The sequence below is a fragment of the Miscanthus floridulus genome, chromosome 5, assembly GCF_019320115.1.
Source record: "Miscanthus floridulus cultivar M001 chromosome 5, ASM1932011v1, whole genome shotgun sequence".
Classification (NCBI taxonomy): Eukaryota; Viridiplantae; Streptophyta; class Magnoliopsida; order Poales; family Poaceae; genus Miscanthus; species Miscanthus floridulus.
The window spans coordinates 73,154,779-73,167,492 of record NC_089584.1 but is presented as its reverse complement, the minus strand read 5'-3'; the positions used below and the strand labels follow the sequence as shown (position 1 = coordinate 73,167,492).

General features: G+C 54.6%; 2 protein-coding genes across 2 annotated transcripts; one reads left to right on the top strand and one right to left on the bottom strand.

Annotated features, from left to right (window-relative positions):
• Positions 1-6,363: 6,363 nt before the first annotated feature.
• LOC136452342 (formin-like protein 20) lies at positions 6,364-10,352 on the bottom strand. Its single transcript, XM_066452958.1, has one exon. It carries the CDS (start codon positions 9,256-9,258, stop codon positions 6,745-6,747), a length of 2,514 nt encoding a protein of 837 aa, XP_066309055.1. The 5' UTR covers positions 9,259-10,352; the 3' UTR covers positions 6,364-6,744.
• Positions 10,353-11,477: 1,125 nt separating this feature from the next.
• Positions 11,478-12,164, top strand: LOC136454768 (uncharacterized). Its single transcript, XM_066455063.1, has one exon. The coding sequence runs from the start codon at positions 11,478-11,480 to the stop codon at positions 12,162-12,164; it is 687 nt and encodes a 228-aa protein (XP_066311160.1).
• The last annotated feature ends 550 nt before the right edge of the window (positions 12,165-12,714 follow it).

Below are 12,714 nucleotides of genomic sequence, written 5' to 3'. Positions count from 1 at the left end.
CTTTCGTTTGGGTAAAAACTATTTACTATATGATAGTAAAAAAGACAGGTGGTATCGTTCCCTTGTGGAGCCCCCGAGCGACCTAGGCCAAGAGTGTTTAGGCCGGGGTGCTTGTAGGAAGTATTGATAAGAACATTGCCATTGTCGTCCTTCAGTCAGTAGGCGCCCGGTCAGATCACTTCGGTCACCGTATAGGGTCCTTCCCATGGCGGAGAGAGTTTATGTTTCTCCTTGGTTGATTGGGTTCTTCGGAGCAAGGATCACCAGTGTTCGGTCAGTTATTTGACCCTCCATTCACTTCCAACTCGAAATCCTATGTGAATGAAGTTTGCTCCAATTGATCTTAGGGCTACTCCTGAGCTACCTAGTGCTAGGTTTGACAAGTGTGCACCACACCTAACCCACTAGACTCACCTTGGTCAAGCTACTAGTCCATACCCCCCTTAATAGTACGACCAAAGGAAAAACAAAGTCCTAAACTACTCTAAGTGCCTCTCTATCACTAAACGACACTTAGAACTAGTCCATCCTTAACCTTGTCGTCCATCCATTAAAAATCGAAATTATTTCCATCCTTAAGGGCATGACAACCAAGATTGCCCAATCAATTGCCATTACCATGACCTAACTCAAATTGCCTCTGTAAAACACACGTTAGTTATAGTAATCTCGTGTCGCCATTAATCTTCGAAACCCAACTAGGGGCCTAGATGCTTTCATGCATGAATAGTCATCGGCGATGAGTTCAACGACGACCACCCTGCATCCTACCTAGATGCCACTCATCACCCGGTGAAGCCAGTCGCTATGTCCCCCGTGCTTGGCCAGATTGTCCTGATTCTAGGCCGTGGCGGAGCATATGCTAGATAGCAGGGACCTGGGCGAAGGCGGCGGAAAAGTAGCCATTCGTGCCCCAACTGGTGCATGGCCTGCCTGCTCGAGTAGTGGAGGGCTGCGTCCCTGCCCGCCAATGCCTCGGCCACCATAGACAGGTCTCCTCCCCTAATGCCGATGGGTGGTAGGACATTCTTCCCCAGCAAGAGACGAGTTCGACGGCTGCCTCGGTTGAGCATCATCCAAAGCTGCTCTTGAAGGCCCAGAGGATCCACGCTGAGTTTCACAATAGATGTTTCAACTGTCTCTCCTACTCGTGACGACTTGCCGGTTGCCACGACGGTGTCTACGCTGCCATAGTTTCGACACCTTGCCAAGGACTGCAAGAATCCCAGGCCTACTTCGACGTTGGTGGCGAAGGGTGCCAACTTGCCACGGCACTGTGCTCGTGAACCGCCCTCGGCCTCCTAGCACACGTCGCACGGTGGTTCCCTAAGCTCGGAGGGTGCAGCACAGGGGCCCGTGGGGGGCGTCGGCGGCAAACGACGTCGACGCCGGCGTCGCAGGACTAAGCTGACAAAGGATATCAACACGGGTATGACTGTTGACATCGCCACCAACACCGCTACTTCTGGTGCTGCTGTACTCTGCTTTTCCAAGCTAGATCCGCTAGCGTTGGTGATGTGCGTGAGCACGGGGTCTCACTGCCTCGTTCGTCTTGAGCTGACCAGCGAGAGAACCAGTGCCCGGGCGCCAGCCTACTCTAGAGGTCGTCTCCTAGGAGATTGAAGCATCTTTGATGGATACATGTTCTCTAGTGATGGTTGTTTCCCCGTCGTTGCTGCTACAGGAGCTGCCACAGCTCACGCCACCTCGGGCTAGGCAACTTGAGGTCGAAGATGAGATCACGGTGTGGACATGCACCCCTAGCGACGCGATGCCCATGCCACGAGAGGCTACTTGGCGTCTTGCAAGGTTCACCAAGGATGTGTAGTGCAAGAGAAGGTCGCCATTGATCGCCAGTCCTCCAAGGCATAAGGCGGGAGCAAAGCGCCCCCTGCCAATTAGGAGCAAGCGGATTGTCGCTCAGCCATTGTCGCACATACTAACCTCCAAGCGAGGCGAGGTATTACTCAAGCATAGGATGGGCATCGCGCTGCTGGCAGTACCAAATTGAAGCTCTAGACGGGTTATTCTCAGCGACCAACAATAGGGCCGGTAGAAAAGCTCTTCTCGGACGCCGGAGTAGGATCACGTAGCCAGCAGTGGAGGCGCGTAGCTTCGTAGGTTGTAGCACTACTCCTAGCTTGGTTGTAGACATTTTATGTAATATCGAAGCTTGGAACTGTTTGCTAGGATGGTCCAGCCTACGGCTGTAAGACCTCCAAGGGCGCTCATCAGCATCATTTGTATATTTAAACTCTTCTTAATTATAATGATGCATAAATCTTTTGCGTATTCGAGAAAAAAAACACTTTAATCCACGTGTGTTAGGGTGGATTAGAGTGGAATTTAGTTGAAGTTCCAGTCCAATCCACCCCAACAAATGTGGATTGATGAGAATTTAATTAGATCAAAACAAGGCCTAATGGAGTAGAGTTTTCATGTGTGTATGTATGTTTATATATGGGATTGAATATGCATGTATGTTTGTGAACATTTGTATCTATGTTGTGCGATTGAAAAAAAAAATTAGCGCTCTAACTAGCTGTCGGTGCGAAAAGTGACTAATACGTAAATATTTGTAGTTTTGCCGTACGTTGTGATTGGATGTGGCCTAGCACTCAATGATACAGGGTTCTTGCAGTCAGTCGGTTCTTGGCAAATTCAGGCAACGTGTTCTACGTCCAGTTTGAGTCGGTCGGTGACTTTATTCCTGAGCCCAGGTGCTCGAAGTTTGCTATGGGGTTACAAACGAGAGGGACTAACATGGGGGGTATCAGAGGTCCGGTCGGACTCCGGACTGAAGGGCCAAGAGCGATGAGAGCTCCGATGTGCACTAAGTGTTCGAACGTATGCTCAATCTGGCTTAGAGTTATAGAGCCAAGCAGAGAGAATCAGAGTCCACTGTCTGAATCGTCCTCCTTTTTGGAGAGAGCGCATCCCCTTTTATAGATGAAGGGGATGATTTTACAAGAGAGAGTGTGAGAGAAAGGAAGTGTGTGTGCTACCTAGTCTTGTTGCCCACAACGTCGGGTACATGGTAGTTTGTCGACGCCCACAATATTGTTGATGATTTGATGCATGTGGTTGGTTCCATCGTATTCTTCTGGTATGGCTAATGTCGGCGCCTACCATACTGTAGGACAAATGACAGCGCTCATAACACTGTTGGTGTTCTGACATGTCTGGAAGGTGATAAAGTACCCTTCTGACTTGACCTGACAGTACAGTCCTGTAGGTGTACAGGGTACGATCCTCGGTATTGCGGTTTGACTTCAGCGCCCTGCCTTACTTGCTCCGTCTGATTCTTTGGGTCCTTATCGAGCGGACGTCCCCGTTCGGTCGTTTTCCAGTCGACTCCGACCGCGCTGGTCGGAGAAGAGCTGTAAGCAGAGGTTCGGTGTACTCCCGGTCGGAGTCGGAAGCGAGCGTCGTCCTCTCCTTTGTCAGGCCTTCCGGTCGGAGAGGTGGGCCGGAGTTGGAAGCGAGCGTCGTCCTCTCTTTGGCCAGGCCTTTCGGTCCGAGAGGCGGGTCGGGAGTTGAAAGCGAGCGTCGTTCCTCCTTGGCTAGGCCTTCCGGTCGGAGAGGCGGACCGGAGTTGGAAGCGAGCGTTGTTCTCTCCTTGGCCAAGCCTTCCGATCGGAGAGATGGGCCGGAGTCGGAAGCGAGCGCCGTTCCTCCTTGGTCAGGCCTTCCGGTAGGAGACTGGATCGCCTTTCTGGCCTGTCGTTAGGTTTTTAGGCCGGCCCAGGAGTTGCGCGTCGTTCGTAACATCGTTTGCTGAGCCGAACTTTTACTGAGAAACAGGTTCATGAAGGACCCCGGGTTTATGAACCCGACGCTAACAATCTGCCATTGTGCACTCTGAAGGTGCCATCATATCGTTGCTTGGACGCTCCGTCTCCGTGCACCAAAGCCACGCATTGCAGTTGGCGTGGCAAGCAGCTGCCAGCCATTAGCTCCTATGATCTGAACATCTGGATGTGCAGCTAGTACAGTCCTACGTGGACTGCACAATTTGGGGGCAGAAACTAACACGAGTGATAGTGAGATAATCTGCTGAAAACACAAGATATCATGAGCAGCAGATCAATATCAACCTGGAACCAGCTAGAATTGTCTAGATTAACAGCTCCAGCGGATCATGTTACTCTTTGGAGTCTGGATCTTCTTGCAAAGGATCCACTTCTAATCTGTACAGTGGCATGTTCTCCACTAATTCGGTCCGTTCGCTGGTTGGTTTCTGGGCTGATAAGTCCGACTGGTGCTGGTTTGTTGTGAGAGAAAAATACTGTTGGCTGGCTAATAAGCCCTGGCTAAAACCAATAAACGAACAGGCTGATTATCGTGTTCAGCTTAAATGATGGCACATGGTTGATTTTGTCGATTAAAGCGACGGGTTTAATTTGCCTCCATATATATGATTTGCGGGTGTTTTTCGATCCATTGTTTCTTGTTCTTCAGCGCTGGCCTGATTGATGTTCGACGTTGGTGATTTGTTGTGAGGTTCAAGGCCGATCATTGTAGGGTGAGGGTTTGTGGGCAGACAAACGGCCACCTGGCACCTGAGCTTAATTTGTGTTCCGATCAAGACCAGTGATCGGTCCTTTTCATCCTATCTCTATCTCTCTGGATATATGATGCGTACCAAATCAATGTGCCAAATGAACGACCCGGGACTTCGCGGTAATGCACCTTCACTTGCAAGCTTTCGTGGTTTTCAGCATTGACCACTTCGTTAAGTTAGCCGGTTTGTTCCTGGGTCCTTGCTAGTGTCAACGCACTCGGCACTGCTATTGGTTAATCACCATGCATATCTAAGATAAGTAACATTCTGGCCATAAATATATAGCAAATGAGTGAAACAAAACAGTACTTCAATTGTTTGAAAATACTACTACCACTCCTAATTGTTTTAGAAAAAAAAAAACATTGGATCTACATGTTACTCATGGGCTGTAGCAAATAGTACATGCAAAAGTGGTGCATACAACGTGTGCGTGGTATATGTGCGTTCAACCTGTAACTGGAAAAAAAAATTACACAGAGGTAAACAACTTAATTCTTAAATGAAATCGATCCAACAAGAGATAAGATCCTGATGATGCAGAAGTGGAGAACAAATGATTTTGTCACAAAATTGTGTGGAAAATAATTTGCATAAACAAAAACACACGACAACCTTGAGATAGCTTCTCCGATCCTTAAACAACGATCCACATCATCGATCAAACATTCAAACATATGCTATTCCAATTCCAAGGTTGATATTCATGGACAAGCCGTTCTCACACTGTATACAATATACCAGAAACAACAATCATCATATCCGTGTCCCCGTTCGCTGGTCTGAACTTTGGCTGAAACTGGCTGAAAAACACTGTTCTGGCTGAATTGTTGTGAGAGAAAAACACTGTTCCGACTGAAAAACAAGCCGAACAAGCCAAACTTTAAGACAAGCGAACGGGGCTTAATCAAAGGATCTGCTCTGCTCGTGTTTGAAAAACATCCCGGAACAAACCAATGCGCAACCAGGAGTTCAAATCAAGCGCATCGGCCGGAATAGTCCGTCCAAGTGCGGTGCCCCAACCGCAAGATTGAGGGGTTCGTCTAGGAACCCATTAGCACTAACTAATATATAATGATCTGTCATGAAACCACATCCACCGGCATACTGGAATTATTAAACTAATGCAGATGATTGTTGATAGCTACTGCACATCTTGTACCAAAGACACACTCCCTCTCTCAGAGAGTGTTCGGCTGGCTGATTAATAAGAAAAAAACTGTTTCGGCTACATTGATGTAAGAGAAAAATATTGTTCTGATTGGAAGACACTGTTCGCGTGAACAGTGCGAACGTGAGTGGACTGGACAGCCAGCCGAACACTCTCTCAAATGGCATGACTAATGTTTGTTAATTGCAGCTGGCCGTACCAGTAGTAGTAGTAGATGCATGCTCCTAAAAAAAGGGTGTAATAAGGAGGGGAGATGTTTTTGCTGTCAGGTTGGTGATGCGCATTGTGGCATCTCGTTGTCGTGATGCGTGGTGCCCAACGCAACCACACGAGGCCCAATCCATCCACCCATTCATTGGAACCAATGCAAATCATCATCTATCCAATTCCAATACCGCAACAAACACACGCACAGGAATCAATCATCATCCGCTTGCTTCACAGCTTGTTTGTTGCTACATGTACACCGTACCGATCGATTCTCTCGTGCAACGCAACAACTGCACGTTATCCACAACACCGTGCCGTACGTACAAGTACATGTACAGGGATGTACTATGTATACAGGATCGTTTCCAAAAAAAAAAAACTATACATGCAGGAACAAAAAGGAATACAATTAAAGAGAAAAAAAAAGGTAAAGATGTGTTACTTTCCTCATCATGGTATATATTTTACAACTCCAAAAGCTCCAAAGTGCAAAGACATGAAAATTCACATCAGCTCACCTAATGCAACACCCAAAGAGAGCTTTTTTGCCATTTTAAAATAAGCACAAAAAGCCTCCACAGCTTTCACACACAAATCTCACTGTCAACTCCTAACTACCCAAACGCAAAATTAGCAAACGAGGAAATCATTCACAAGCAGTACTGTACTGCAGACAAACCAGGATTAGCGGCCAGAAGAAATACTCTTTTGTGGTATCCTTTTTTCTCTCCATTTTCTCGTGACCATTTTTTTCAATTTTTTTTGCCCAATTCACATTTTTGCTTCGACGTCAGTGTCGTTAGAATCCGACGGCGACGGCGGCGGTCGCCGGCGTCTGCGGCAACGAGATGCCGTCATCTTCGTCTTCGTCGTCGTCGCCGAAGAGGGACCCGATCACCATGAACTCCCCCTCCTCCTCGATCTCCACGGCAGCGTTCTCTTGGATCTGCCGCTGCCACTTCTCCCGGTACGAGTTGAGCTTCTCCAGCTTCAGCCCCTCGTGGAAGCTCTCGATGAACCTGTCCGCCTTCGTGTTCACGTCGGGGCTCGCGCAGTACGCCGGCGCCGGCGACGCCGTGACTGAAGGGGAGTCATCCTCGCCCTCTGATACCAGCGGTGGCGGCGGCGGCGGAGGCGGAGGTAGCGGTGGGGACGGCGGCGGGAGCGGGTAGTAGGTGTAGTAGACGCGCCTCGGGTACAATGGCGGCTGCTGCGTGTGCGTGGGCGTGGGCGCCAGCACGTGGGCGCGTGGCGGCCGTGTCCTGACTGGTGGTGGCGGTGGTGCTGGAGGCGCGGGGCGAGACGGAGGCGGTGGTGGTTTCTTAGACCGGCGAGTGGGTGGAGGCGGGGGTGGCGGCTGCGGTGGCGCCACGGAGTGGGTGCGGCGGCTCTTACTGCCCTTCTTGAAGAGATTGGAGAAGATGGAGGAAGGCGGTGGCGGGGGAGGGGGCGGTGGTGGAGGCGGCGGCCGCGGAGGGGCGCTGGTGGTGGTGCGAGCAGTGGAGTCCGGGCTCGCCGACGCATCTGACGACGGCGACGAGTAGTGGCCATCGGAATGGTGGTGGTGATGGGGCCTCCTCTTGGCCTTCATGGTGATGCTCTTGCGCTTCTTCTGGTAGAACGTAGCAATGGCGGACGCTAGCTCCTTGGCGCCGCCCACGCTGCCGCTGCGCTTCTTCTTGCTGCGCGACACCGTCGAGGGAGGCGGAGGAGGGGGCGGTGGGGGTGGCGTTCCAGGCGGGAACATGGCCGGCGATGGCGGCGGCATCGGGTTCCTCACCTCTTCCACTACTATCTCTTGCTCCAGTTCCTCTGGTCTCGGCAGTGTCTCGACGCTGTGCCGTCGCCGTCGAGGAGGCGCCGGCGGCGGAGGCGGAGGTGGTGGAGCAGCAGCAGCCATCACCACCGGCGCTTCCTGCTCCGGGACCACGTCCACCGCCTCCGAGCTCCACCTCCTGCTCCTTGCCGGCGCCACCGCCGCCTCCCGCTCCGTTATCACGTCCACCGCCTCCGAGGTCCATCTCCTGCTCCTCGCCGGCGCCACTCTCGCCTCCTGCTCCAGTATCATATCCAACGATTCTGAGTTCCACCTCCTGAGCCTCGCCGGCGCAACCGCTGCCCCCTGTTCTGGCATGACGTCCACTACCTCCGAGTCCCACCTCATGCTCCTCGCCGGCGCAACTCTCGCCTCCTGCTCCAGTATGCTATCCAACGACTCCGAGTTCCACCTCCTGAGCCTCGCCGGCGCTACCGGCGCCTCCTGCTCCGGCATGGCGCGCACCACCTCCGAGTCCCACCTCCTGCTCCTCGACGGCGCCACCGTCGCCTGCTGTTCCGGCATCACGTCAACCATCTCGGAGTTCCACCTCCTGAGCCTCGGCGTTGCCAGCGCCTCCCCCCTCTGTTGCTGTTGTTGCGGCGGCCTCCCTTCGTCCACCTCGGCCATCCTGGGGAGCCTCTCGACGCTCCTCCTCCGCCTCCGCGGCTCCCGAGGCTGCTCGGTCCGGCCGCGCTCGACGAAGGTGTCGACGGGGATGGTCTTGACCTCCGTCGTGGTCGTCGTCGTCCCCCCGTGCGGGTCGACGTCCCAGGTCCGCTCCTGGCGCTCCGGGCGGCGTGCCCGGTACAGCTCGGCGTCGTCGTAGAAGCGCCAGGCGGCCTCCGGGGACGCGAGCGCCCAGACGCCGTCGCTGCCGAGGCGCAGCTCCGGGTAGGAGCTGCTGCTCTTCATCCGGCGGATCCCCGAGGCGTTGGCGTGGTTGGTGCGGGACAAGCTGGCGTAGATGGCGGACATGGAGTCGTCGTAGCCGTCCCACTCCCCCGAGCTCGTAGTAGTCGCCGCCGTGACGGCCTCCGCCTCCGCGGCATGCGCCAAGGACCCCAGCCGATGATCGTCCTTGGCCGCCGGTGCGGAATTCGCGGCGGAATAAGAGGAGTCCCCGTCGCCGCCGCTGCCGCTGCGGCCAAGGAGGCCGCAGAGGATGGCGAAGAGCACGAGGCAGAGGTTGACGACGTCCCAGCCGCTCTTGAAGTTGATCCCGCCGCGGCGGTACCCTCCTCCTCCAGTGCCGCCTCCACCTCCTCCTCCTCCTGCCCAAGGCGTCCCGCCGCCGCGCCGCATCGCGGAGGGCAGGAAGGGCAGCAGGAGCAGCGCGAATAGGAGCACGAGGACCCAGACCTTGGGCCCGCCGCCGCCGCCCGCATTGTCGTCGGCGTAGTGGTGCGCGGGCGCGTTCACGCTACCGCCGCTCGTGCTCGGAGCACCGTCGTCAACCGCAGCGGCTGAAGGATGATCCCTCACCTGGCCGTCCATCCCAGCTCCTCCTCCTCCGAAGCTGCTCCGTCGTTGCCGCTGGCGTCGTTGGCTGCCAAAGTTTCTGTCGCTGTCCGTCCTAGCTAACCCTGCTTTTCTTGTGTCTGCCTGAGCTCACGGACACGGAGGAGGAGATATATACTAGACTCGTAGTACGTGAGGACGGACACACAGGCACAGGCAGGCAGGTTTTTGCTTTGGGTAAAGGTAAATCGGTGCCTGCTCTGCTTGACGAAGCTGATTGCTAAGCTAACGCCGCGATGATTTGCAGCCTGTTTGGCTCGACTTGTCTCGCTTGTTTAAGTTTGTTTTAGCTTATTCTCTCTCACAGAACACTAATAAGTCGGTACATAATAGTTTTGTGTACCAGTCGAACGGGCTGTTGATTTGGGAGGAAGAAATCCGCGTACGATTGGGAATGATTAGGCGAGCCACTTGCTACAGGAATGCTGACCCTCACCACAAATAATGAACTGTTTTTCTTAATCCGCTAACTAATGCCGGTCTACCGTCACGCGCTTGCACTGCTGTGCTGCACATCATTCCCAGAAAGAGGAGCAGGGGGAGACGGGGGACGTTACGCACGCACATTGTTCCTTCAATACTTGCACTCCATACATTGTTCGTGACATAAGAGACCTGCGCGTCGCGGCAACAACAACGCAACAAGCCGTTCGTTCTCCATGAGCTGCCTGAGGCATGGCCTGACTGATAGACTGATCAGCTGCAGATCCCAAAACCACGGCGTAAACTCCGTCTGCAGCATCAGCGTCCACGCTGAGGATAGGGTACCCAGCCCAGAATGGTTTTGTTTGGTTTGGTTTTGTGTTTCTGGACTCTGTTCAGCTGATCTATAAGAAGCTTGTGTCGGCACCATCACCATGATTCATGCCCTCCGCCGGCTCCGGCCGTCCAGCCGAGCAGGGCGATGCGACTACGCGTGAAAACAGTATGGTATGGCCGCTCCGTTGGCTACCTCATCATTCACGCGACGACCAAACAAGTATGAACGGTTCCCGACCTGAGGCAGCCTCGTCTCAAGTCCATGTTGACAAAGCACCGGCAGGCAGCAGAATGCATGCAGGTGTGAGATACTAGCATCACCAGCGACACGAAGCGAAAAAGCTGTGATTTGGACTCACGCCCCTGGGCAGGCACGCACGCAGAGTTGCAGAGAGAGATAGACAGACAGAAAGGTATGTAGCCTGCTTTCGTACCAGGCACTGTACTCCAGTACACGCATGCATGCAGCATGCTACGCTGATTGGGGCCCGCCGAGCTGAACTGTCCCCAATCACAGACGGCCCAATCAATACACACACAGTGCCAGTGCTGTTAATTGGAATAGTATGTTCTCTTGGAATATTATAACATAATCTTACTAGAATGAAGAAACAGCCAATCACCAATAGCGTATCGCGTACAGGTCTCAGGAATCCAAGCTCACATGCACCAGCTATAGCTCATATACAAGTACGTACCACATGCGTAGCCCCAGGCGCGCCACGCCTAATCCCATGAGTGATCAGAGGCTAATCACCTGGCCACAAAAGCATTAGCAGAGCCAGAAGCTTTTAGGAGCTCGGCAATTCTTATTATACAAAAATATTTAGCTACAAAATTACAGGGTTCTACTTTGATATAAAGAAAATTTACTTTTGAACATAGACGATGAGCCCGGCTGGCCGCCCGGGGTGCTCGGGCGGTGGCTCCGCCACTGCCAGAAAGGAATACAGAGACTCAGGCTAGAGGGGCTCCGACCGACGCTAGCTCTGTTACGGAGCTGGTTGGAACACCCAAAACCCAGCTCCTCGGGCTCTTTTCTGGTTGCAGACGGAACCAGGGACTTTTAAGTGGGCCACACAGTGGGCGGAGCCATAGCCGCCGAGAGCCACTAAACGTAGCCTTAGAGAAAAATCAAAAGGGCAAGTCAATCCAGCCTTCATTCCGCTCTCCCAATCTACCATTTGGTCATTTCATACGTTTGTTCATGGTCCATCACTTTGATATTTTTGCTGCTTCATTCCTACTAATCCTCTCTCGAATCTGCAGGTCAGTTGACTCGGGTGGCTAGGTAAGAGCTTGTCCGGACGAGCGAACCCCGAGCCAACCCTAGCCTGGACGCCCCTTCCCCGACGTCGGCGACGGCGCTGGCGCACATTAACGCTCCGACACCACGGCCGCCTCCTCCCCTCCCTTCCGCACCCTCTCCTCCCTTGATGTGCGCGGATCTCGCGACCACCGCGCGCCCGCAGCCGCCGGCGCCACTGGGCGCGGCCCCCGCACCGACGCGCGCCTCCACCTCACCCTCCTCTACCTCCACTGCTTTCCCTCCCCAGCCATGTGACCTCACGGACGCGCTTCAGCTGTCCGCAGCGGTTGCACACGAGGTGACCGCCTGGACGCCGCATCCACCCGCGGTGCCGGTGCCTTCCTCGTCGCTGGCTGCAGGAGCGCCGGCTGCCTCGGCCTCCCGCCTCTTGTGGCCGCCCCTGCATCACCCAGCGCCGGTGAGGCCTGGTGGGCCTAGTGATGGCGCTGCCATGTCACCGCAAGCTGCGAAGGAGGTGGCCGGATCCCGTCCGGACAGTCCCCATGTGGGCCGATCCACCACCGTCGGCGATGGGGAATCCACCTCGCCGCAGCAGCCGCTGCCATCTCAGCCCTTGACCTCGCCGACGGTCGGGGAGACGTCGCTGAAGGCCTTCCCACTGTCAGCAACCTCAGGCATCCTTGTGACGAAGGCCTCAGTACCCAGCTCGTCGCAGCGGCCCCCTCCGGCGTCGGGGATCGACATCCTTGTCCATCCTTCCGCCCCTAGCTCGTCGTCGTCTTCGCTCTCCGCCCAAGCTTCCCCCTTCGGTGGGGCGTTCCAAGTCTCACTGATGGGCGGAGGAGGACCGTGACGCCTCCGATGCGAAGTCATCACCGGCTATCTCCCCAACCCCATACCTCGACGCCGTTCGGCGGGAGCCACAGCTACAGACGTCGTCGTTGCCGGAGCATGCCCCGACACACTCCACCATCGCCAGGGGCACGCGCGACGGGGTCACTATTGTTTCACGAGCCGGGAGGCGGGGAAGGTGCCCCAACCACCAGTGGCCATCTCGCAGCTCGTCCATGGGCTTCCTATCCGAGCCTAGGACAGCGGCAGCGGGACCGGTCGAGATGCTCGTGATCGTGCGTAGCGTGGGCCGGTTCATCAGAGGCCAAGGCCTTAGCCTGCTCCCAGCATCCGGCAACTCTTCTCCGCTCCAGACGCCGACGACGGGCATGAGGTCCTTTCGCGAGGGACATCTGGAGGCTGAGATGGGGCTCCACCGCCGTGACCGTGGCATCTAGTGCCCCGTTTCCCAGCAGAGCTATAGGGGAAATGCCTCAACTGCCTCTCCACCTCACATAGGTTGGCCACTTGTAGGGTACCCCAGTGATGCCTGTGTTGCAGGGTATTCCTCT

Coding starts and splice junctions, on each gene's coding strand:
- LOC136454768 (XM_066455063.1), top strand. CDS start 11,478: ATGTGCGCGGATCTCGCGACCACCGCGCGCCCGCAGCCGCCGGCGCCA.
- LOC136452342 (XM_066452958.1), bottom strand. CDS start 9,258: ATGGACGGCCAGGTGAGGGATCATCCTTCAGCCGCTGCGGTTGACGAC.